At 39.3% G+C, this 26,888-nt stretch overlaps 1 protein-coding gene across 25 annotated transcripts in view; it reads left to right on the forward strand.

Moving 5' to 3' along the window:
* Nucleotides 1–26,888, forward strand: part of ZNF462 (zinc finger protein 462) — a 156,359-nt gene that overhangs the window by 48,396 nt on the left and 81,075 nt on the right. For 22 of the 25 annotated variants that reach the window (XM_087926478.1, XM_087926480.1, XM_087926477.1 and 19 more), the window contains exons 2-3: nt 18,173–18,419; nt 19,263–24,697. In XM_087926478.1, coding sequence (XP_087782604.1) covers nt 18,203–18,419; nt 19,263–24,697 — 5,652 coding nt within the window. In that variant the 5' untranslated portion in view covers nt 18,173–18,202. Of the gene's footprint in view, nt 1–10,616; nt 11,820–16,857; nt 17,228–17,258; nt 17,410–18,172; nt 18,420–19,262; nt 24,698–26,888 lie in introns of those variants that run through there. The other 3 variants (XM_087926469.1, XM_087926472.1, XM_087926470.1) reach the window with 3 other exon arrangements.

Below are 26,888 nucleotides of genomic sequence, written 5' to 3' on the forward strand. Positions count from 1 at the left end.
CGCTACAATCCAAATGGGGGCAGGAAGAAAGACCTTAAAGTAAAACAAAGTACATTCTTGTAGCCATGTATATGCAAGGAAGCAGAAACAAGCAAGTCGAATTTATCCTTTAAACAAAAGAAAGAAAGAAAGAAAAGACATTGGTATGAATGTGCTAATTTCCTATGCTGAAAAACTGGGCGTTATATTTGTTTTGACTCATTTACACATGAACTTTACCAGTGTTCTTTGAATGCAAACCAGGCATAGATAGACAGACAGACAGACAGACAGACAGACGGGGGGAGGTTTAGGTAGGTAGGTACTGCTTAATCCGGTGGTTCTCAAACTTTGTAATGTTCCCCCAAACCATAAATGAATTTATGTGATTACCCATTAGTAAAACTAATGTTAGTTTAATAACTAACTAATGAATCACTAATAATGATGTTATTAGGTTTCAGTTTGTGCAGGAAAGCCACCCCCTGCTTGTCTTCTATCATGACCCTCAAAATTGGCTTTGAGAGTTTCCCAGTGATTTCCCATCTCAGACCTGTGCCCAATTTAAAACCTGTTTAATTACATATTGACAAATATTCAAACAATATATTTAGGCTAATTTCTTTGTGAAAACTTTAGAAGACCAAGTCATCTTGGCTTTTCATATTTAGCTAAGGTTATGGCATTGTGCTTCTGGAAGCCCAGATGTTTTGGAAATCGGCATTTCATACCTTGAATGTCAAATGCTAGACACCATGTAGTTTATAAATGGACTAGTCTGTTTTTAGCTATATTTTATTAGCTGTGGAAAACTCTTAACTCTGCAAAGTTTCAGGAACCTTTAATGCAGATACTGAAAACTGATGAGCGGGAAATACAAGGTAGTTAAATGTAATTAAATCATGTATCTTGGATAAAATTTACATTCTTTCTTTTTACCTTTTTTTGGTCTGCTTTCCTTGGCATGGAACCCAGTTTGTTTCCCCAGTTAGATCTATTCCTGAATTTCAATTTTTAATTAATCTTAAAAGGTTAAGATGGCAATAACCAATTACTACAGATTATCCTTGGGTTAAACATGATATGTTAAGTACCATGAGTTCAGAATAGTGGGGCAGCTTGCAGATGCATTAATCATATTTTCCTAAATTATAAAAGAGTCTTGAGCTGTTCTAGTCTAGGCAAGTTATTACTTCCAACTCTGTATGATGAGCTCCTTAGAGGATTTTTTTTCATTAAAAAGCATCCTGCTATATATAACTAGATTTACTACCCAATAGAATTGAAACTGTCCTGACACCAAGTTGAAATGTAGCGAGAGTATCAAAATTTATTGTCTTAGTGAAAAGTCATAACAAATTCAGAAAGGATATTGAAAATTAGTTCTTAATGTTATGCCCACTAATGCAAATACACAGAGAAATGTATTTTTCAAATATATGCTTATTATGAATGTGGCTTATAAAATGCTCAAGTTTCTTCCTCTTTCTGAATTTTTTATACAGAGGAACTTACGCTATATGTGAGTCCAACTAAAAACATAAATTTTCTGGATCAGTTAAGTTGTTCTTTATACAATTCAAATGTCATACAAAACAAATACCAACTAATGGGAACAACTATCAGTACAAAATAGAAATAATGGGCTAGATCTCTAAAGGCTAGGATAATGGTTTTAATCAGGGGTTAACACTTTTAAATTTTAGGAGGATTTTGTCTCTTGCTCAAGAGACAAAGTGTGGGTGCCAAGAAAGCCTCCTTGAAGAAATAGAAATTTAAAGAATCTGGTAGTAACTTTTGAGACTGATAATTTAAGGCAGGGGTTGCCAACCTTTTGGACCTCAGGGACCACCAAACTCATAATTTTATGTTTTAGATCCCAGGGATCACTAATCGGTTCTATGGGCATGGCCTAATTTGTAGGTGTGGCTTTGTGGCCATGTGACTGCCTGGGCATGGCTTGTATGTAAATATTATAAATATTTATATAAATATTGATTTTTTTATAAAAAAAGAGCAACTTTTACCCAAAATCAGGCAAAGCAGGCAAATTGAGTTGCTCACAGAATCATTCAGTGATCTATCTATCTGCCGTCAGCTAGCTCAGTCTCTCAAATTTGCTTGCTGTGAGTCTGCACTGAATTTGCTTGCAAGCAAACCTTCAGTCCTAAGGGAGGTTTGGCTGTGCTGAGCTGAAGATCGAAAGACTAGCTAGAAAGCAAGAAATCCAACCATTTCCTGCTTCCTAGCTAATCTAAATCTCCTGACACAGCAGAACAGATGATGCTCAGAAAAAGGAAAAATGGCAATTTAGCAGGCAAGTTTACTGGGTAAAGAGTGAGTGAGCGGGGAGGGTTCCCGCGGGCCATGTGGATGGCGCAGCCTTGTGTTTCTGCACAGCCTGGATTAATTGCTTTATGAGGGTGCTCTGGGGGTGAGATTACTCTGCGGCCCACCAAACTTTTCTCGCGGCCCACCGGTTGGCGACCGCCGATTTAAGGCATAAGCCTGCATCTGATAAAGAAAGCTGCAGCTCATAAAAAAATTACGCCTTAAATAGTATTGTTAATTTTAGTTATGGAACCATCTTTTCCCTGTGGTTTCTACCAATCCCGTTTGCCTGGAGAAGAGGCAAGACAAGCATGAACTGAATCCTATCTACAAGAAAGTCATATGTCAGGAGCCAGGATGAGAGATTGTTTTTTGCCATGGCACTTGCCTTTTGGTACATCATCCTCCCCAGTGGTGGGATTCAAATTTTTTTTACTACCGGTTCTGTTGATGTGGCTTGGTGGGTGTGGCAGGGGAAGGATACTGTAAAATCTTCAGTCAGAGAGTGGTATTTGCTGGTTCTCCAAACTATTCAAAATTTCCGCTACTGGTTCTCCAGAACTGGTCAGAACCTGCTGAATACCACCCATGATCCTCCCTGAAATTGGACTTATGCTGAAGAGGCACTAAAAGCCTGGCTTTGCCATTAAGCTAGGGCTCTGATGACATAAGTGAGTCCATGTTGTGGCTCATTGGAATGTGAGTCCTTTCAGCTCTTATTTATGTTGTCTTTAGGTCTGGTTGTTTTTACTGTTTGTTTCAGTTGTGGGACACCTAGAGTCACATGAATGAGATGAGCAGCCTACAAATTTCTTCAATGAATAAATAAAATATATAATAAATCATCTCAAAAGATATTACCAGATTCTCTCTGAATATTGGCCACCATTGAGTCCACATGATTCTTCTTCCACAATATCTTCTATAAATGGAGTGACACAGATTTCTTTGTGATAGTCACCCAATAGCCAAGCACTTGAGAGAAAGTAACTAAAAGCTCTGGGGAGTTACATCCCTTAGATCTCTAGCTGAGCTAGAAATACAATAAATTCATTATTGGTTTATCAAACATGGTTTAGTCATTGGGACTTGTGACTTCGTTAGTCCATGTATGGTGCATGCGTATTATTGCACGTATTCATATTATTGCATATAACAAAGCAATTAACTGTTACAATTAGAAAAGTCTTTTCAGGGTGATGACAACCCAGAGGTGTGATGGCCAAATATGCTAAATGAATCACTTTTTATGATTAGTATCTTCACTGCAAACAGTGAGTTGCTTGCTGGTCTGTCAGCAGTAAGATGGTATCTAAAGGTATTTTTCTATAGCATCTGCTATTGGTGTATTTAACAGGTTTCCATTGAAAGCGTAGCATTACTTATTTTCATGGATGAATAGGATCCTTATGTTTGTATATTGTATCTTTGCAGGGAATACATCAAGTAGCTGCAATGTATGTACAGTTATTCCTCGACTTACAAAAGTTCATTTAGTGACTGTTCAAAGTTATAACAGCACTGGGAAAAAAATGACTTATGAATGTTTTTCATACATACGATCATTACAGCATCTCCATGGTCATGTGATCAAAATTTGGATGCTTGGTAACTGACTCCTACTTATGACGGTTGAACAGCCCTGGGGTTATGTGATCACCTTTTGTAACCTGACAAGCAAAGTCAATGGGGGAAGCCAGATTCACTTAACATCCATGTTACTAACTTAACAATTGCAACGGTTTGCTTAACTAGCAAGAAAGTAAAATGAGACAAAACTCATTTAACAATGGTCTCATTTAGCAACATAAATTTTGGGCTCAGTTGTGGTCATGTTGAAGACTTCCTGTAATTCTGGGGAAAGAACGAGATTTTTGTTTTCCACTAGATATATCTCTGGTTAGTAAGATTTAATTTAATTCTCTGTCTCTTGTGTGTGTGTAGACATGTATATAGTAAATTGTTTTAATCATCAGTGGTAGGGTCAAATACTTGTTTCTCCATATTGAATTGTTTGTTATGTGAGCACACCTGTGCCTGCCAAGAATAATCTTGTCTATTATAAACCAATTGAATTAATATCAAAGATGCATTTTCCTGTTCACAGTTAGCCTCGTTCACTATGTATTAGTAGTTCAGTTCAAAGGAGCAACAGGAAGAACTGGCAGGCAGTTGTAGACAATCCAATTTATCATAGTTCCCTCCGACCCTATGCCAGACCACACATAGCTGTAAATAGTTATGTTTAAAGTCCCTCACAAAAGTCCTACTTTGCATAAAAATATTTTTTCCTCCTGATTTTAGCCAAGGCTCTCCAAATATAAGGAGCACATTTTTATTCCTGTTGTTTTCTCTTCCTTCCTGCGCTATGTGAAACAATTAGCCTTTAATACAATTATGGCAGGCTGGTTGTGGTTGCTACTGTCTAAAATTCATGTTTATGATGCTCAGTGGCTACATATCCCAGTGCTATGCACTGAGGGCTCAATATCTTCAAGCTGAGATGGCCTTGAACCAGGAGAACTAGTCCAAGATAGTATTTCCAATGGGTACCCTGCAGGTTTGTTGGTTCCTGCTCCTGTCAGTGAAAGCTAGTTACAAGCCAGAGAGAATCAGCTTGGCCATAGCTTGTCTACAGGGATTAAGACTGTAGCCTTGTTTTCCCTAAGTGACCCTGTTGGAGCTTTGAAATTATTCCCTACCTACGTGCTATTAAGACACCATGATTTGGGAAGTCTACTAAATACACAAGGCTGTCATATGGACAAAGAATTTTCTTCAGCATATTTGGTTTATTTCTTCAGGAAAAAAAACCCTGAGCCAGATGTAATCTTTCTATTTTCTTCCCCAAAGATATTAATTCAGAAACAATTAAGAAGAGAAAAGAACACACAGCAAAGGCAGCTCGAGCTGCATATACTGCTTGGCATATTAGCTGGCTATGGAAGCAGAAATGAAGAGCACTGAGCAGGAAAAGTGTAAGGAATGCATATTTTATGGCAGATAAAAAATTAAAACATAGGAACATGATAATTGGCCTTCTGCATATTCATGTTATACATATGCAGTTCTTGTGGCAGAATATATTTAGGAATGTTCTGGAGTGTTAAATCATCAAAGTATAAAAATATCTTTAATAAAAGTTCAAATAATGTTTTTGAAAGTCATTAAATTTACTCAATTTTTATTGTCACAACTGTATCACAAAAAAGCAGACCTAGAACAATTGTTAACAAATGTTTAAAAAAAAAAAGGAGAGACAGGAAAATCTGTCTTCTTGGATTGCTGAAAGGAAGAGAGAGCTTGAAAAAGCCCATTAGAGTCACCTCATTATTAGAATCCAACAGAAAACACATTTTTTTTCAAGAAATTCACATAGAAACAAGAATGATCTATTAAGCATTTTAAATATATAATTATTTAATATGTAATTAGGCTTGGTAGAATATTTGAGCGAACTCTGTTTTTCACTGTACATAAAAAATATCATCTAGAAAATGAAAATGTTCTCCTTTAAACATTTGTAACCTGCTACCTATCATATCATGAATACTTTTTATGGGTGAGGGTCTTTTGTCTGTCCGTTGTTCCTTTATCCTTGTTATTTAGTGATGTGCATTCCCCCCCCACCACCCTTTTCTTTTCCTTGAGCTGCCTATATCTTTCTTCCTTTCATTGTAACCTGGCTACAGAATGTCTAAGCAAGCAGATTACTGACAGAGAAAGAATTGCCATGATTGGATGTCTGCCAAGTTGTAGTCTTCATGTTTAATTTTTGCTAGGTTTCAATTTCTGAATGTCTTGCTAGTGAGGGCAGAAGGGACTTCCAGTAGTTCCAGTTCTCAAGGCCACTGGTGAGCCACACTGGGAATTGTAATTAAGCAACATAAGATGGGGTAGGCTCCTTCTCCGGAGACAATTCCTATTCCAGTTAACTTGGTTTGCCCTTCCTGCCTTCCTTGCGCTCTCATTTTGTTATTGTTGTCAGTATTGTAAGGATGAGAAAACGTTACTGAAAGATCCTGTCTGCTGAGTTGAGTCCTTTCAAAGGACTCGGCATCTAAAGTAGATGTTTTCATTCAGATTTTTAATCTTTTGCTGGGGACGATTTTGCCTTTTTTTTTTTTGCAATATGTACCTAACCTTGAAACAATCTGTTTTAAGCTCATTGTATTTCCAGCATTAACCTTTATTTTCTGTTGCTGTCCAGCTTGGTCATTTCCAGGATTTTTTTTTTTTAAGTCATATCAAAGGCCAGAGAATCATTTCTTGGGTTAGGGTTAAAGTTAGGTTAGGGCAGGCTTATTAGATCTTGGGAAGTAGAAGAAAATCCTGCTATGTTCAATTAATTTAACTGCATGTCAAATTAGGGGTTCTCATTTATTTGCTCTCTCTGGGATTCCATGCTGGTTCATATTGCTACATTTAGTGGGCCACCAAGATTGTGCAATTGCAACTTGTTTTTATGAGGTAATATACGTGAAACAATTAGGCATTTTTAGGAATACCTGGTAAGAGCTACTATGCATTTATCCTATAATCTTACAAAGTATTACAATGTCCAGAAAGCCGATTAAAAAAAAACATTCCATTGGTACAAAAGAAATTTAGGGACTATCGTTTTCCAGGGATCAAAACAATCTGCAGTCTAAATGGAATGTAAGTTTTAACCAAACTGTACTTTCTCCTCCTTGTGTACCATTTTAATGCCCTGGGCTTTCCCTATTGAATTTTGGAACAAAAATTAGTATGTATTGCTCTTTCATTATATACAACTCTTTCATCTTTAGGGTAATGTTTTCAGAGTCAGAGAAGAAGCTTGTTCCCAGAATTCCTTGCAGGAGAGTTAGAGTCCTGAAATTGGGATTAGCAGTAGCAGTGGGTAGATGGGATGCATCCTAGGCCCAATAGTTCCAAGTTCTTGGATGAGTGCAAGGAAAGAAAGTTGGAATATGATAAATGCAAATAAATAAAATATGACTGCGTAGAGCAGTTGCATCAAGTTGGTCCTTTAGGAAATTAAGTCTGATAAATCAAATTCACAACCTCCTCAGCAAAGCAAGGAAAAAATGATCAAGATATACTTTGCTCTCTACAGAAATTTTATTGGTAGGAAATATCTCTTATAATATCCACCCTGTTAAACTTTGCTTATGAATTCAAGGAAAAAGCTGTTCAGGTAAAGTAGATTCAGATGCTGCATTAATTATTTTTATTAATGCAGTATGATTTATTCTCCATTTCTGACTGCAAATGCTTTAGTAATGCTTACCCTAATTTGTTTTGTAAGATACTCCTTTTGCATTTGTCTGGGGCTTTTGCCTATCTAGGAGGAAATTGCCATCACATTAATGAAAATATTTAATTCATATAATATAATGAAGTTATTCTGGATTTTCTTCATATTTAAATGTACTGAGTTAGCTGCTATCATTATTGAGAGGAGACATATGCATGCAAAAGAAAAGCCTGAAATCTGTTTTGACCATGGCCCTAAATTGCTCCAGTAACTCAAAGCAGGACTGGAGAAAAAAAATGCAGTCTTTTCTTTCAGTGCTGACTGTGTTCATTGTCATAATATAAGTGCATAAACAATGGCCTGCTGGATCAGACCTTGGGGCCATCTAGTGCAGAAGTCTGTTCTCACAATGGCCAATCAAGGGCACAAGAAGCCTACTAGTCTACCAGTAGGTGGCTTTTGGTGGCTGTCCCACTGCCCTCAGGGCTAATGGCCAATACCAGAGAGTTGCCCTAAAGAACACCGTCACTAGACCCTTCATCCTACAGCCTGCAACGGGAGACACTGTAGGATTTGGTGGCATTCCAATAATAGGACATGAGGCCTCCTAGGCCTAATTGAGGCTAATTGCGTTTCCTTCTATGACTGTTGCTTGTTTCTGACTCATGTAACATGGGGCTGTGCGTAGACTGCATTACAATTGAATTATCTCAAACTTTGGCCTTCATGTGTGGCACACTGCCAGAAAGGTTAGCCAGCACTTTCTTTTCCCCATAAGCTTGCTGATAATAAATTCCATTCTTTAATGTGCTCAGACTGAATTCAGTTTAAGCATTTTACATAGTTTCTTTTTTTAAAAACAAACAAACAGTGCAAATCTTAACACTGAAGCATGTTCACTAGCATTTCAATCCAGCATTTTATGACATCAAGGAAGGAGCTTTATAATTCTTAGATAACAATTTTTATTCGTTTAGGAAAGAGCAGGTAATGCTTCTTATTTGTGACAGATTTCAAGTTCAGCAGAATAGGAATTCTGTTCTTCTTCTGCACTTGATGGTCCTGTCCTTTTATTGTCTTACACGTTCTGGCTTACTTGGCTCACTCAGCTCCAGCAGCATGTAAAAACAGAATAAACTGACCTCATCTAGTCTGTGTCTTTACAGAACTGATTTTGGTCAGGATAACGGAAACTGGAAGTCTATAACTTTCAAAAGTTCAGAACTGTTAATTAGCCTGGGCAGAATTAGTTTTGTAAGATGAAAGACAGAATACATTGGCAGCTTTGCATGAATATAATTTGATTCATTTTCATATAAGTGGCTAGTATAAGTTTGTTTTGATCATGATGAGACTTAATTATAGCTATTTTCAATTGATAACAATTTAGTATTTTTGATGTGAAAAATTAAACTACAATCCACACCTTTTTTTAAAAAAAATAGTTCCATTTTTAATAAAAATCATTGATTATTATATAATTTGGAAAAAGGTAAAGTTTTGGAGTCAGGTAGAAATGCTAATGTACTTAACAGACCCAGTGCAGTGTGTGTGTGTGTGTGTGTGTGTGTGTGTGTGTGTGAGAGAGAGAGAGAGAGAGAGAGAGAGAGATTACATCCAAGTACAAAATATGAACCCATGGGAAACACCCCAACAAATGGGTGTCCATATGACAAGATTAAGAAATACAGCTTAGGCACAATACAATTCTTTGCATATCTATTCTGAAGTAGATTGGTGCTGAAATGGAATTACTTCACACATATGTATAGGATCAAAATTTTACATTTACAAAATAAAGCAATAGAGATTCTTTCCTTACTCCTGAACTTTTACACAACAGCTGTTGGGATCAAATTGGAGTTTCATACTGAATGCAGTATGATGTCCAGGTCCATTAAACTATTTTTTATCCTAATATCTCGACTTTCAAGGGAAGCATCACATTCTGTTATATTTTCCTCATCTGAAAAACAAACACTGTAAAAAAATCAAGACAGTCACTGAACTTGAAGCAGTATTGTCCCTCTAGAGATCTGAAACCTATTTTCATACTAGTTGTTTCAGTGTTCACCAATTATCCCACTGCAGTCACAAGGCTAATTTCCTTGCAACAGACTGGTCAAGTAGTGTTTTCTACCGATATGCTATACATGCCAGTCTTGCGTAAACTGGCACCATCCGAATATATTGAATTAGACCTCAATACACCCTTGGCATAATAACTATGGATATCTATTATAACTGGAGTGCAACAGGTTTGGGGAACAGTGGTCTACACTAGTGGTTCTCAACCTGTGGTCCGTGGATCCCTGGGGCCCCCACGATATCATAGGGGGTCCCCGAAGGCATGAAGAAATGTTATGATTTGAATCTTGAATTAGGTCTTGGGAATCTGTGGTCACAAAAGGTATTTAAAGGAAGTTTGTGATGAAAAAAATGTTGAGAACTGCTGCTCTATACCATAGTTGTTATAACAATGCTATAGGGCATGCTCTAGAAATTAATTGGGTTGACAGCAAGCAACAAGCCCTGTCTCTCAAAGGTGTTTAACTTATTAAAGTTTAACTTTGCTTATAGGTAAGAGAAGCACCGGGACATTGAGTAATACTAGTTGCACCAAATTTTATGATTTGTAAGGAGGTTTCAACTCTTCAAATAATATCTGGAGAATAGAATTCTTCCCCTCTTACAGCAAAAGGCAGGAGTAAGTCTGTATAAAATACCATTAACTGACAAACCAGAAGTTTTTAATGAACATTTTGAACATAATCAGTTTTTACGGTTGTTTCCAATGTCTTATTTTATTGGTGTCTAGAGGAGAGCCCCCTATCTTATATATCCATTAAGTTAAGATTTTGAGGCATTTCTCTCCCTCTTAATATTATCTGATCTGTATTCTCCTTTGGTGCTTTTTAGCAGATGCAGATTAAAACATTTGTTTTACTTTCACTCTGTAAAATGATATTAAGCTACATTTCATACCTTTTTAAAAACAGTTCATTTTAAAATCAAAATTATATAGTTTAATAATTGAAAAGCTCTGGAACAAGATTTAAAAAATAATGCAATGAATAGAACACGGTGCAAAATATTTGAGTGGTAAAAACATGAGATTAAGATGTCAAGCCACTAGGCATCAGTGAATCTACATTTTTTCTTATTTCCGACATTCTTTAACATTCTTTATCTCCCTTTAAAATGCTAATCGATTGTATTAACATTTTTGTCTTTCTTTTTAATTATATTGGCCTTCTATGGGAAGAGGTTTATTTTGGGAAAGCAAAATAAAAAGTAATAAATTCCTTTGGAAGAGAGGAATCCTGAGAATCCTTTCCTCACTTTGGACCCAAAATGGATTTGTACATCTTAATACATCTTGTGAAATATTAGAATAAAACATTGATTCATTTCTTATCTTCCCATCATGTTTATAATCATGTATCTTTAACCATATATCACCTGCGTGAATAGATTTCCACTTGCTTTTTATCTACTTTCTTGTCATGCAACACAAATACAATTCACACCCATGTTATCTCCAAGCCAGCACATATTGCACTCATTGCACACATTGTATTATTTGCTCCTGTTTGTATGGTTGATGGCATCCAGTAAAGCTCTCCCAACCTTTTATGCAAATCTTAAATCTACTCTTTTGTCCACCACTGCCGCTTAAAATTGTTCTCTGATGGAGGTATTGGAATTTTTCTTTAAGAGCTGAACCATTTGCAAGTTAACCAGAAGGACATCTTGTAATGTTGGAGTGATCTCCTGGTTTTGTAACAGTGTTTTTAGAGGTCTGCTGAGGAGTCTCAAGTCTGTGTTGAGTTTGTTTTTATGTATACATGCAAAAACCTCTTAAATTCTTTTTTTTAGTAACCAGATATTCAAATATGATCTTCTTTATGTATATATATCTTAGGAAATTTCAACTCCCTCTCATGAAGCCACAAATTGCAGCTTGGTAGTTACTCCAGTATTCATAAACTTTTTTAACTAGCCAGGCATCAATCTACTTCCTTCCTTACTTCTGCTCCTTCGCCACATAAAACCTATCGGAGGCAGTTGGCCTCCACATATTAAAGTTTCTCTTGGGCTCAAGGTCACTGCATGAAGTCTAGTTGCTCTTCTATCTATATAGTCACATCCTGTCACCCATTTCCTCTGTTCCTCTCAGCACTACTACAAAAGTCTATTTTCCATTACTTTCATAAAGGCATCAGACTGAATATTTCTCCTAAATATTTCATGCCCAGAAGAACTTAAGGTGAGTTTATAATGAGAAGGTACAATTAACATTTAGTATGGCTATCATTTGTTGGTTTTGTGCAAATTAAACTGAGATAGGCTTCTATTAGTTCTTTACTTGTGAAACATTCTAGAATTGCACACACACTAACAATCACAGTTAACACTAACCATTAACCATTGTTTCTCATTGTGATGTTCTTCAGTTGAACTTTGGATTGGAGAAGATTTGCAAATGATATTGAGCAAATTTGGTAGCTGCCTATGCATAGAACTAGAACATAGTTGAAATTAGATAGCAGCAGGAAATTCCTTACTAAAAAGGGAGCTGCCCACTGCAAATCTAGTTTCTGATTGGCCAGTTTTCAGGAGATAGTGCTGTGTTTAGATCTAATATGGATGGTAGAGAGATAACAGTTCACAATATTTTGTAAAGTGTCAAAATAATTTGTTCTAAAGACACTGTATGTAAAATAGTTCACTGACAACCTAAGGTAGCAATAGAAGGCTTTCAATTAGAACTGCTACTGTTTCCTGATTTAAAATAAAAAATCCTGTAGCAGGGAAATTGTAAAAAAAAAAAAAAGAATATGCTTGGTATGATGTTGCTTATGGTATTTCAGGTTCTATTTCTTGAAGGTTTTGTAAGATCTATAATTAGTTGGCTGTTGAATCACATTGCTGTTTCAGTGCTTATTTTGGGTAAAGTAATCTCTCTCCAGCATAGAAAAAAAAAGAAAGAAAAAAGATGAGAGCAATGCTAAGGCCTTCTGGATTCTATTAAGAGATATTTGCTCAGGAGAATGCAAAAGTTTTCTACAAGTGTATTTTTGGAGGATTCATAACAGTTTTTCTTCCACAAAGGATTGTTCCTTCGTTCCTTCCTCGTCTTCCTACATGGAACTTGAGATCCTTCTTGAGCTAGATATTAGAAAAACGTCCAGCATATTTTTTATTCAAATAAATTGTAATTATTCCCCAATCAATTCTAATATACCTGCTAATACATATGTGTGTGTTGTCATGTTAAGTAAGGAGACCTATGTTTGAAGGTTGAAAGATTTCACATATTGAGTTATTTTAAACAATGGCTGGGATACATAGAAGTCTATCAGGCTTAGGAAGTTATATCTTTTTATTTCCCTCCATGAAATCTCTGATTTTTTTTAAGTTACATTACAATATTCAAATATGTTATCTTTTAAAAGCAGAAAAAAAAGTTTCTAAACTTGGAAGCAATTTTTCTATTCTTTAATCTAGAATGCAAATATAATGGAATTAAAATTTTAGAAAAATGCCGTTTTAAGTATTTATCTGAATGCGTGGGGAGACCTAAATGTTTTTTGTGTTTGCTGGATTATAGGCATAGCTTTCTGTGTGATCAGGAATTGAAATACCGCAAATAAGAGTTCTGAGTTGCCTTGATTGGTCTACTTACATTGGAGCAAATAGAATTTCCTTTTCAGATTTCCCACTTGGGAACTTGACTGATAATGAAGCTGAGCTCTCCCGTTCTTCACACCCTTGACAACATTAAGCTACATGAACTTCAACTCACAGGATTTCCTACCTAGTCATTGGGGAATCCAGGGAATGGAAGCCCATATGTCTTAAAGTTTCTAAGATTGAAAAGCACTGCTCTAGACTTTGAGTTCTCCACATTAAGTGAACATCTAAATGGGATCAGAAAGTATGTGGTATATTCAGCTCTCATACATGGTTGTTTCAGCATAGCTCTTTGCAACTCTCTTTAATGTCTCTTCAATCCTTGATCCCTCCAAAGATGTTTCTTAATGCAAATTATTAGAATAATTCCATTAAGAATAAGCAAGTAGTTTATTCAATAAGAGTAATTGAAAAATCAGGCCATAAGACAACCGTGGTGGCCCCAGTGGTTATTGGCACATTGGATGCCATACGAAAAAATCTTGGTTGGCACTTAGAAAATCTGCACATTGACAGAATATCCATCTGCCAGTTGCAGGTCACAATGCTTGGATCTGCATATATATACTACACTGATCAGAGGCGATATTCAGCAGGTTCTGACCAGTTCTGGAGGACCGGTAGCGGAAATTTTGAGTAGTTGAGAGAACCGGCAAATACCACCTCTGACTGGAGATTTTACAGTATCCTTCCCCTGCCATGCCCACCAAGCCATGTCCACAGAACCAGTAGTAAAAAATTTTTGAATCCCACCACTGTACACTGATAATCTCACAATATCCTAGGTTCCTGGAAAGTATCTGATGCATATGAAGGTGAACACCAGTTAAGTTGGTAGCTGTAACTTCACTTTGTTTTGAACAACTGTAGGAAGTTAGCACCCACCCCTCTTCTAGAAAAATGAAATATCCTGGGAAATGTTAAAAAGGCAGAATATTTCCCCTAAAAAGAGCAAAGTAGAAACTCAGAGAAGCAGAAACTCAGCCCCCCCCCACCTTTGCTAATGGGCCATTAAGGCCTAGGCCAGAGTATTCTACATAATAAAGGGTCTACCCATCTCACCACCTGTCCTGGGAAGATTGTATCAGCCAACACTCAAGTGAAGCCATGTAGTCCAGACGAAGCCTACAGAGATAGCTAAGGCCCCAGCCCCTGGGAGTCTGACAGCCAATGGGATATATTTCTTACACTGGAACAGGAAACACTAAGGTGGGGCCCAACAGAGGTTATATAAGGGTCTCTCAGCATCTTGGTCTTCCCTTCTTGACCTTCTCGCCTTGAAGTATGTGATCATCCTTTCTTTTTCACCTTGGAGCTCCAAGCCATGTGGTGTCCTGCTGTCCACCATTAAACCATCTTTCCAAATAGCCTCCATGTTTCCAGTGTCGTTTTCCCCACTTGGAACTGAATCCAGAAGTATTTTTCTTTCAACACAACTAATAATGATGCTATTTTTATGTTTGCATAATTTTCCTTTGGATATCAAATTTTGAACATTTTGTTTGGCAGCTAGATTTGGAATAACTTTCTTAATCTTTTGGGTTTCCTTTTTATTTTTTTTACTGTATAATCCATCGATAATCATATGGACAGTATGCCACTGCTGCCTTTGTCACTATGGACAAACATGCCAATATTGTTTCCATATATCTCTCTTTCATGTGCATCTTGACAGCATATTAACATCATCAGTGAAAAGCTCCATTCTTTGGCTGACAGATGGTTCTCCCTGCTCTCTTATCTTCCTGAGACAAAGAAAAATACAGACACTCTATTTTGACCACTTAAACCATGTAGGGCCTTCGGAGGAAGCTCACGGATACCTTCAAATGTTCTAGAAGTAGCAAATAAATAAATAATAAGGAAATGGTTTCTTCAGATTTTGGTGAAAACATGAAACCAAAGGCCACTCAGATGTAACTGACCATAAAGTTATTAAAGGCAGAGGCACTGTCTTAAAAGTTAACAGATTATATGTTAAATAAAAGCGTGCACAATGCAATCCTCCAGGAAGGCTTCTTTTATTTTCTTTTGGGGAAAACCTCCTTTGAAATGAACAAAAGCTGATCCAGCAACCTCTTGCTATGAGAATCCAGGTGTCAGGTGTGCTTTTTCTTCAGCTCAGAGCTTCGCTCAGTTCAGCCAGATCTGTCCTGGGACAGTTGTCCTTGTTAATCGTTGACAATTGCATAGCTCTGCCTTCTGTTTTGTGACAGAACAAGTGGAGTGTTTGGTCTGAGTGATTTACTCATGGGCAAGCCAGAGTTAATAACCTTTAGAAGAAGCTTCAAGAAAAAGGCGACCATGTGGTACGGACAACTCTCGCTTGCTTTTTTTTACCTTGTAGGGAGATGTTTCATTTGTTATTTCTCCCCCTCCCCTCTTCTTCCTTCTGATTCCTAAGCTGATGTGAGAACTTTCAAAACAAGGAGGAACACAGCAGAGAAAATCTTGCTTCTTTCTTCCCCCTTTTTTTTCTTTTTTTCTTTTTGGTTTCTTTCAGGCCTTAAAGGAAGACTCCATCCGGTATGTAAAGGAAGAGAATCTCCGCCTGGATTTTTTCCCCCCCTTTCCACACACAATGGAGCTTTCAAGAGAACCTCTTTCCAAAGGAATAGCTCCAGCCTTTGTGTTGAAGGGTGTGCCTATTGGCAAGGCTTGCTAAGCAGACAGCTTGGCTGGTGATTAACAAAGGTCATTAGACTTTGGAATCTGGCAGGCAGAGTCAGATGGTATGTCTTCTGTGGATAGAAGAATGACTCCCATGAGGTTAAAGCACATACTGTGGAAGCCTTTTCTCCTCTCTTTGCTTCTTTTCTTTCTCCCGTTCTCCGTCTGCCTCCCTTTCTTCTATCCATCCTGTCTTAAAATAATAGCAATAGTAATAAGAACCTGGTTGCATCGCTGCTTCTTGCTTTGCTTCAGACCAGGAGGCCACCTGGCCAGATCTTTCTGCTTAAGCAAAGTCTATTATTGATGGATCATTGAGGGTTGGAAGAACCTTCAGAGATATTTTATCCATGGCTTTGTTTAAGGAGAGGAGGTAGGGGGAGAAAGCTGGTTTGATTGCAACCTTGAAGTCTTGGGCATCTATTCTTTCCCTTTCAAAGGGGAAAAAAATTCTGGTTTCTAACCCTGGTCTTGGAAAGCAAAGGAGAAGCTGGAGAATATTCTGTGGTGGAGATGAGGCTGAGATAAATGAAGCCATGTTGTGTGCAGGCTAGAAGCTCTGAGCCTATCCCTCCCTTACTTAATACATGGCTTGTCTGAGCTAAAATGGCTGCTCTGTCTCTCTCTCTCTCTATCCCCCTCTACCTCTCTCTCCCTCTTAAAGCTCAGAGGACTAGGACAGCTTAGTGAGTCTTAAAGCGTCAGTGACGCAGGAGCTCATATCTCTTGAAAGTGTGATAAACACATTCAGAGAGCTGTGGCTTGTTTGACTTAGATGAAAAGACTATGCTGGTGGGGGGGGGAGGAAGTTTAAGAAGATGGACAGTGAGAAGATCCGTTTCATTATTTTCTCTCCTGCTTTTTCCTCTGGAGCATTCTGAATTCAAGAAGAGTCGCCTGCTGCACCATGGCAAAAGGGGGGTGATGGGGTGGGAGAGAAGAGAAGAGAAGAGAGATTGTTTTCAGGTCTAATGGACTGTGCAAAAGGAGACTTATGGGGTGGGGCCTCTATGTTCACTGCTGTAATTTGATCCAGAGCAGATAGCAACCTCTTCCACACACAGTCTGATCTGGTGCTCGCACATAAAAGATTTTGAGTCTCCTGATTGTTGTTAACATTGTTAGCTGAAAAGAAGGCAGGGCCAGCATTCAGTCTTTCAGGGCAAAGAGGAAGGTGAAGTGGGACACCAAGAGATTGCCGTGGGTGTGCGTTTTCTGCTCATTGGGTCCACATTTTTAAAACCATGCCACCGAGAGGAATTTTCTTCTGATGCAGGATCCCGGTAGCGCTGCTTTTTCTTTGTAATATGGGTGAGAGAGTGTTTGGCTTTGAACATTTGATAAACATCACCTCATGTTACATGACAACGAGAAGATGGGATTTTGCTCAAAGCTCATTTGGGCTGCTGTTCCATCTCTTGGTCTGGTGGAGCTCCTAGACTAAATATGACCTGAATTGTGTGAGGAGACTTTAAAATAAGCTGTTCATTAAGGTAATAGCTGCTGGATTAGTCAAAGCTAGCATACAAGTTGGTGTATGAAAATAAGTAGGTATCTTATCCTAGTCTGCTACGTATTTTCAACCTATTCAGGTTTGGAATTTCACAATTGTGGCTCTACACATTTTGAAAACTCTAGAGTTGAGACGAGTTATATAAAACAACATTCAATAATAGCTGGTAATATCAAAAGTAATAAATTTGGAAATGGGGAAGTAGCTTAAAGACTTTTTGCTTAAAAGCTTGGACTCGCCATGGGAGATGTGGCGGCTGTACCAATTTAAAACTCAACCAGTTGAACTTAAGCAAGTTGAAGATGTCAGCCTAGCAGGGTTGTTAAGAAGGTTAAAATTGGATAAGATATAATATGTGTGCCACGTAAGCTTGGAGGAAGCATGGGATTAAAAGTCTTAAGTAAATAATCTGCTTGGCTTTCTAAAAAATTTTCAACAATAGTTCCCATGCATTTTATTGTTGATGGCTTTCCAACATATGCTTCCTTGTTCTTTAGATGAACAGGTAGAGTGAGAGTAGAAAGGGCAATTGGGCAAGACTTCTGCAGTAATTATGAGTCACATATTTGAATGTATCAAAAGTACATCAGGTCCCAGATTTCTGTAAAAAGAACTGTTACTGTTCTGATATGCTGTACTTTTTGTGCTTGGAGAATATTTCTTCTCCTATGATGAATCTGCTGCTGTAACAGTTTTGTGAACGGTTCTTATAAGCAATATGTTTCTTCTCCATCTTTTTTCAGGTTTTCCTAATGTAAAGCTTAGCAACAAAGATGGAGGTGCTGCAGTGTGACGGCTGTGATTTTCGAGCACCTTCCTATGAAGATCTTAAAGCTCACATCCAAGATGTTCATACTGCATTTTTGCAGCCCACTGATGTTGCTGAAGAAACTCCTAGCCCATCGAGATTTGGTTCCATGAACAGTGACCAGGCTGAGGTGGAGTATTCTTTGGTAAAAGATGAATTTGCAGTGGCAGATGGGATGGCAGGTAACTTTCTATTTGGATGTCATTCTGACAAGTTATCCCATTGCAGCATTCTCATATAATCATCCTAATTGCCATATCCAAATCTTATGACAGATAAAAATAACCAGGAATTGCTTTGAGGACAACCAACACTTGTGTTACTCAAATTCAACAGGAAGCAACCATACCCTGTGGCTGAGAATGTAGATTCCAAGAAGTATTCATCAAGGAATCTGTTACTTGTTCATCATGGGTTGGTTGAAAAGGGGGGGAAATAGCCACATATAGTAGATTGATCCCCCCAGGGCTGCTAAGTTTTTTTCTTCTTCTTTTGTTACATTCAGAATTTACAACACAATGTCTAGAAAGCCATTTGTGCGTGAAACTCATAGTATGCATGCATTTCAGGATAAATATTTTATGGAACAGCTTAAATAGTTTATCTAGTTGTTAGTGGTCTTTCATTGCTAACAATGTTTGAGGGGTGTGTGTGTGTCTAAATTGTACTGAAATTTTATCCTTGTTCGTTAACTAGTATTTGGGGGTGGGGGATGGTTAAATTATTTAGAAATAGTATATATGAATTCAGCACTCTAACTAACATTAAAAATGTGTATCTGTGTATGAATTAATGTTTGCATTTCAATTTCAGTTGTGCATTTATTACTAACATTCCCTGGAAGATAGTTGTAAAGGATAAGGTGGTAGGGTGTTGTTGTTCTTTTTTGACATCCTATCTAGTATTTATGAACCAAATACCTTGGGAGGAAAGACAGCTTTGAAGGGGGAAAAGAAAAACAAAGAATAGGCAATGTAATAAGCATACTTCACAGATAATATTTAGTATGTTTTCTTCTCTTTTAGGGCAAAATGCAGCTCAGCTGGGAACTGGCAATTACTATAGCCATAGCCAGGGTTATTATGGCCAACATATGCTCTCCAAATCAGCAAGCAAGTTTTTCCAGTGTAAATACTGTGTACGTTATTTCCGATCCAAAAACCTCCTCATAGAACATACCCGGAAAGTCCATGGTGCTCAGACTGGAAGCTCTCCAACTGGATCCACTAGTGCTGGTTCCTTAAACTACAACATCATGATGCACGAAGGCTTTGGGAAGGTATTTTCGTGCCAGTTCTGCACCTACAAATCTCCAAGACGTGCACGGATTATAAAACATCAGAAGATGTACCACAAAAACAGCCTGAAGGAGAGCTCAACCCCTCCTGCTTCTTCAGCTGCTATATCTGAATCAACCTCTACGTCTGTCTCGATGCAGGATTCGTGCAAGGAGCTTCCAGCTGAAGTTGTTGAGCGTAGTATTTTGGAGTCTATGGTCAAGCCTTTAACCAAATCAAGAGGCAACTTCTGCTGTGAATGGTGTACCTACCAGACACCCCGAAGAGAACGTTGGTGTGATCATATGATGAAGAAGCACCGAAGCATGGTGAAAATACTGTCCAACCTGAGGCAGCAACAGGATGGGACCAATATGTCAGATGTTGTAAACAAGAGTCCCCCAAGCCCTCCCCCAAACTCTAACTATATACCCATGAATGCTTCTGGGCGAGAGATGCCCAACGCAACTGTCCCAAACTACAGGAGTTCAGTAAACAATTCTCTTATCAGGTCCAACGCCTCTTCAAAATTTTCCTCTGCTTCCTATTCTCAGATGAAACATAAGGCTCCTCACAACTCGGGCATTGTTAATTTGTCTGACCGATCTCGTTATGGGGTTGGTGACATGACAAATTCTACTGATCTGGATACCAACAGCATGTTGAATGACTCCAGTTCGGACGATGAGCTCAATGAATTAGACAGCGAGAATGGGTTGAACTCTATGGATCACCAAAGCTCGGGACTAACTGCTGAGCAGCTGATGGGATCTGAGGGCCACAAGTTACTGGAAACCAAGGGGATCCCCTTTAGGAGGTTTATGAATAGGTTCCAGTGCCCTTTCTGCCCTTTCCTTACCATGCATCGGCGAAGCATTTCCCGCCACATTGAAAACATCCACCTCTCTGGAAAGACGGCCGTCTACAAATGTGATGAATGTCCTTTCACCTGCAAGAGCTCTTTCAAGCTTGGTGCTCATAAGCAGTGTCACACTGGTGCAGCATCGGACTGGGATGCCGTGAATTCCCAAACTGAAAGTATAGCTTCTTCTTTAAACGAAAGTACCGTATCCTATGAAGGGGGAAACATAAACGGCAGGAAATCCGGCGGGATCATGGATTCCATGCAGCAGCAGCAACAGTCTCCGCAGTCCAATTCACAGCACCCGTATAAATGCACCATGTGCAATTATTCCACCACGACTTTGAAAGGTCTTCGGGTTCATCAGCAGCACAAGCACTCGTTTTGCGATAACTTGCCAAAATACGAGAGCCCATCAGCAAATACTCTGCAAGACAGCGAGCCCGATGCTCATGCTTCTCCCAGCACTGTGAAGAAAAGCCAGACCTCAATTCTTGGACTGTCTTCTAAAAACAACTTTGTAGCAAAAGCCTCCAGGAAGATGTCCAATGACTTTCCCTTAGATCTGTCCCCAGTCAAGAAAAGAACCAGAATTGATGAGATTGCCAGTAATTTGCAAAGCAAAATCAATCAGAACAAGCAGCAGGAAGATGCGGTCATTAATGTGGAGGATGATGAAGAGGAAGAGGATGACAATGAAGTGGAAATAGAAGTAGAACTGGACAAGGAAGAAGAACAAACAGAACCACTGATGGAAATAGCGGCATTTGCTTCCCAGCAGATATGGGGAAGAGACACAGGTGATCTTCAGAAAGAGCCCAACTACAGGAATATCCCCCATGATTACAGCTCCACCAATGGGGCAGAAATTGAGCTAACTATATCTGAGGATGAGGAAGAATATTATTGTTCTTCGGTGGGTTTGAAGGACCCAGGACTGAATTCATCTATTCTAGGCAGCCAGGTAAGCCTATATGGATCTGATCAAAACAATGAGAATTCAGATTTTGGTGATTCTGGAAGGCTTTATTATTGTAAACACTGTGATTTCAGCAACAAATCTGCCAGGAGTGTTAGCACTCACTACCAACGGATGCATCCCTACATTAAATTCAGCTTTAGGTATATTCTTGATCCCAACGACCACAGTGCAGTGTATAGGTGTCTTGAATGTTACATTGATTATACAAACTTTGAAGATCTGCAACAGCATTATGGGGAGCATCACCCAGAAGCCATGAATGTATTAAATTTCGATCATTCAGATTTGATCTATCGCTGTCGCTTCTGCTCTTACACCAGCCCCAATGTTAGGAGCCTAATGCCGCACTACCAAAGAATGCATCCGACTGTGAAAATTAACAATGCCATGATATTCTCAAGTTACGTAGTGGAGCAACAAGAAGGGTTAAGCTCAGAATCGCAAACGCTGAGAGAGATACTGAACTCTGCTCCAAAAAACCTGTCCACTTCGACCCCAGTTGCACGTGGGACTCATGGTATACCTGCTGCTTTTAACAAAAGTTCTTCAAAGGGCAATAGCCCCGAATCTGAAAGCCAAAAAGAGTCAACAGTCAACAGTGTTGTCGTTTATGATTGTGATGTCTGCTCCTTTGCAAGTCCCAACATGCATTCCGTCTTAGTGCATTACCAGAAGAAACATCCCGATGAGAAGGCTTCGTATTTTAGGATTCAAAAAACAATGCGTGTGGTGTCAGTAGAGAGGGGGTCTGCCCTGGCTCAGATGGCTTATGAACTGGGGTCACCTGGCTCTCCCAAAATGTCACCGTTACCACCTCCACCACCTCCAGACCTTACCACGGAGCTTTACTACTGCAAACATTGCTCTTACAGCAACCGGTCAGTGGTTGGGGTACTAGTGCACTACCAGAAAAGGCACCCAGAGATAAAAGTGACTGCCAAATACATTAGGCAGGCACCCCCGACTGCAGCAATGATGAGAGCTGGTGGAGAGATATCTCCTGGTGTTCGTAGACCTGCCGTTTCTATGCAGCACCTGAACAGGGACGGCTCTGATGGTACTGTAGCTCCAGCAGAGAATGAGATGTTCTTCTGCCAGCACTGTGATTATGGAAACCGGACTGTAAAAGGGGTCCTTATTCATTACCAAAAGAAGCATCGTGATTTCAAAGCCAATGCAGATGTAATTAGGCAACACACCGCCACCATCAGGAGCCTCTGTGACCGGGGTCAGAAAAATTCCCCTGGTGGCTTACAAATTCCTACTTCTGGTTCCGAGCAAGAAAGGGCTAAGTTAAGAGCTCTCAAATGCAGGCAGTGCTCTTATACATCTCCTTATTTCTACGCATTGCGGAAGCACATTAAAAAGGACCATCCAAGCTTGAAGGCTACTGTCACATCTATTTTGAGGTGGGCATTTTTGGATGGTTTAATAGAAGCTGGATATCACTGTGAATGGTGTATCTATTCTCACGCGGAGCCCAGTGGCCTGCTTGTGCATTACCAAAGGCGACATCCTGAACATTACGTTGATTACACATATATGGCAACAAAACTCTGGGCAGGGCCAGATCCTTCACCCCCAGCCTTACTAATACCATCAGAAATGAAAATATATAGGTGCAGAGACTGTATTTTTGAAGCCTCTTCCATTTGGGATATCACTAATCACTACCAAGCTTTTCACCCTTGGGCTATGAATGGAGATGAATCGGTGTTACTAGATATTATCAAGGAAAAAGATGCTGTTGATAAAATGAACCCAGTATCTGATGGTATTGGTGCCAGAATAATTTCAGAGGATCATTTAGGATTGCCACAAGGGGACCCAGATACGGAATATGCAGAAGAGTCAAACCTTATCCAAGATAAAGCTCTTCAGCTCACCTCTGTGAATCCTGCAATATCCTCTACGCCGTACCAGTGTACAGTCTGCCAGTCTGAATATAACAATTTGCATGGACTTCTCACCCATTATGGAAAAAAACATCCCGGGATGAAAGTTAAAGCTGCAGATTTTGCACAAGACATTGATATTAATCCAGGAGCGGTGTACAAATGTAGGCATTGTCCTTACATTAACACACGCATTCATGGCGTTCTTACCCATTACCAGAAGAGACATCCTTCTGTGAAGGTTACGGCAGAAGATTTTGTGCATGATGTGGAGCAACCCGCTGATATGAGCCAGAATGACGTGGAGGAAACGAGCAGGATTTTCAAGCAAGGGTATGGTGCTTACAGGTGTAAATTGTGCCCCTACACGCATGGCACTTTGGAGAAGCTCAAAATTCATTATGAGAAATACCATAACCAGCCTGAATTTGATGTATTTGCACAGTCTCCTCCAAAATTCCCTGCCTCCATGGAGCCCGAAGTTCTTGCTGAAATTAAGCCCTCCCCTGAGATGGTCCCAGAAGATCTCCTGGGGGACGATTCACTACCATCATCCCACTTCTCTAGTTCCCATTTGGTTTCTCATACTGTGTTCCGCTGCCAACTTTGTAAGTATTTTTGTTCTACCCGAAAAGGGATAGCTAGGCACTACCGAATAAAACACAACAATGTTCGGGCACAGCCAGAAGGCAAGAACAACCTGTTTAAATGTGCCCTGTGTTCCTACACAAACCCTATTCGTAAAGGTCTGGCTGCGCATTACCAGAAGCGGCACGACATTGATGCTTACTACACACATTGCTTAGCAGCCTCAAGGACTATAAGCGACAAACCCAACAAAGTGATCATCCCCTCACCCCCCAAGGAGGACTCTCCTCAGCTAAGTGAGGAACTGAGAAGGGCAGTGGAGAAGAAGAAATGCTCCCTCTGCTCCTTCCAGTCCTTCAGCAAAAAAGGCATAGTTTCCCACTACATGAAACGCCATCCTGGAGTATTCCCCAAGAAACAGCACGCCAGCAAGCTTGGGGGTTACTTCACTGCGGTGTACGCGGACGAGTATGAAAAGCAGCAGCCTCCCCCGGAAGAGAGGAATGATTTTGAGAAGCCCGAAGTGGAGGTGGAGGCTCCAGAGATGGAGTGGCTTCCCTTCCGGTGCGTCAAATGCTTTAAGCTGTCCTTCAGCACGGCCGAGCTGCTCTGCATGCATTACACTGACCACCACAGCAAGGACCTGAAGAGGGATTTTACCATCCTGGGAAGTGGGGCCCGTTTCCAATGCAGGCACTGTGACAGTAAGCTGCAAACCCTGGCGGAGCTGACCACCCACTTGAACGGCCACAATGAGGAATTCCAGAAACGTGCCAAACGCCAAGAGAGGAGGAAGCAGCTTCTGAGCAAGCAGAAATATGCGGATGGTGCTTTCGTAGATTTCAAAGCAGAGAGGGTAAGGATCTGATTTTACATTACTTTTTTCCTATTTGATATTATTATTTCCTCCTCCTCTTCCACCTCCTCCTCCTCTTCTTCCTCCTCCTCTCTTCTCCTTCTCCTTCCTCTCTACCCTCCTCACTCAGCCAAGGTTACTCATTTCTTATTATTGTCCTTGGTAACTGAAAAGCCACAGGTTCTACAGTCATTGGGTTGTGCCAGTAAGTTCCATACCCATTGTTTCCTTGTTTCATTGCTTTCCTCCTTTATACTCCTGGCATGCCGTTTCATTTCCTCCTCTCCTAACTTTTCATTTCAAAGTGAATTTCTCTTTGAATAAGAAAATCATAGTTCTTCTTCCGATCTGTTCCTCTTTCCCCATGTCAAATATATTTCTTGTTCTTGACCAAAAATACCAAGAATGCAAGGAAATAATTGAGAAGAAAATCCAGTACAAAGCCCTTTGTATCTGTGGCTGTAAACCAATCTCTTTAAATGAACTGCATATTATATTAAACCCTTAGTTTGCTTGATGATATATGTGGAAGAACGTGCCTCTTTTGGAAATAGTCAAAGAGTGAATGTCACGTGGAATAAAACTTGCTCTTAGTGGCATTCTGTCAGACACCGAGATGTTTCAGGAAGTTGGTGCTAGAGAGAAAAAGGAAATGATAAACGCGTCTCATTGGATCCAAAACTACCTTCTGGTTTTGCAGGAGAATAATTTTCAAGTGGGATCCCAGTGGAATAAAGTCTTGAGACTGATTGTCAGATTAATGGGGATCTGAATATTTTTTGGTGAGGGAAGAAATAAGAATATGGCAGATTACAGAAATGATGATGGCTCAGCAATCTGGAAAAAGGATCAAAATGTTCAAAACCGGGAAATTAGGAAAAACTTAATGGCCACAGCTTCTGAAGAGATTGTGTTTGATTGGAATGATTCAGTGTTTATCAGTTTTACAGCAAATTCAGTCATATATCTGAATTTCTAAAATTTGTCTGAAATGTCTGTACATACCACAGGTAGCCCTCGGCTTACAACTGTTCATTTAGTGACCATTCAAAGTTACAGAGGCACTGAAAAATGTGACTTATGACCGTTTTTCAAATCTTTGCAGCATCCCCATTATCATGTGATCAAAATTCAGACGCTTGGCAACTGGTTCATATGTATTACCCTTGCTTTGTCCCAGGGTCATGTGATCACCTTTTGTGACTTTCTGACAAGCAAAGTCAATGGAGAAGGCAAATCCACTTAAAAACTGAGTTACTAACCTATCAACTGCAATGTTTTACTTAACAGTGTGGCGAGAAGGATTGTAAAATGAGGCAAAATTCACGTAACAAATGTCTCACCTCACAGAAATTTTGGGCTCCATTGTAGTTGTAAGTCAAGGACTATATTAGCTATTAACTCTCTGCCTTCAGGTGCAAAAGATTCACCTTATTTTAAAAATCATACATTATTTAAAAAACAAAAAAGCTTCTCTTTGGTACTTCCATTGACCACGCTGGTTGACATTTAAATAATTGGGAACTGTACTCCAGCAGATACAGAGAGCACCAGATTAAGGGAGACTTCTGTGAATAATTTTATTTTAAAAAATCCTTACAAAGGACATAAAGATTCTCAATTAAATTTCATGGTGCTTACAGGTGCTCACAAACGTAACTGCTAGAGTTGCTCCCCATAGAGAAAGACATTAATGTCCTGTTGGTTTAGCATAGCTGCAGCTAAAAGGATGTTATTTGAGTGGAGGAAAACTCAAATGATTTATGTTTTTATTTTCTTTCTGTATACAAACTCAAGGTTTTGGCATCCCATTTGGTATTGCTAGTAGAAGAATGTTGCAAACTGAGGTTGAGTTTTTCTACATGCCCCAAGGGTTTGAATCAATATTGTAATAGCACGCTGTATCTATTTTGGGACTTTTAAACATCAGTTTTTAAAATAAACTCATGCCGCCTTAGAGTTTTACTTATTCCAAGGAGCAGCATAATGTTGCCTCTCGTATTTAAATCTACAAATTTGTGACATTGTTTAGAGCAGTGTTTTTCAACCTTGGCAGCTTGAAGACATGTGGGTTTCAGCACCCAGAAAATTCTCAAGCAGCCCTACTGCCTAGGGAATTCTGGGAGTTGAAATCCGCAGGTTTTCAAGCTGCCAAGGATGAGAAGCACTTACTTGGAGAAGGAATGCTTAA

Source organism: Pseudonaja textilis, chromosome 2 (genome assembly GCF_049901715.1).
Source record: "Pseudonaja textilis isolate UNSWEBS1 chromosome 2, rPseTex1.2, whole genome shotgun sequence".
In the NCBI taxonomy this organism is placed as follows: domain Eukaryota; kingdom Metazoa; phylum Chordata; class Lepidosauria; order Squamata; family Elapidae; genus Pseudonaja; species Pseudonaja textilis.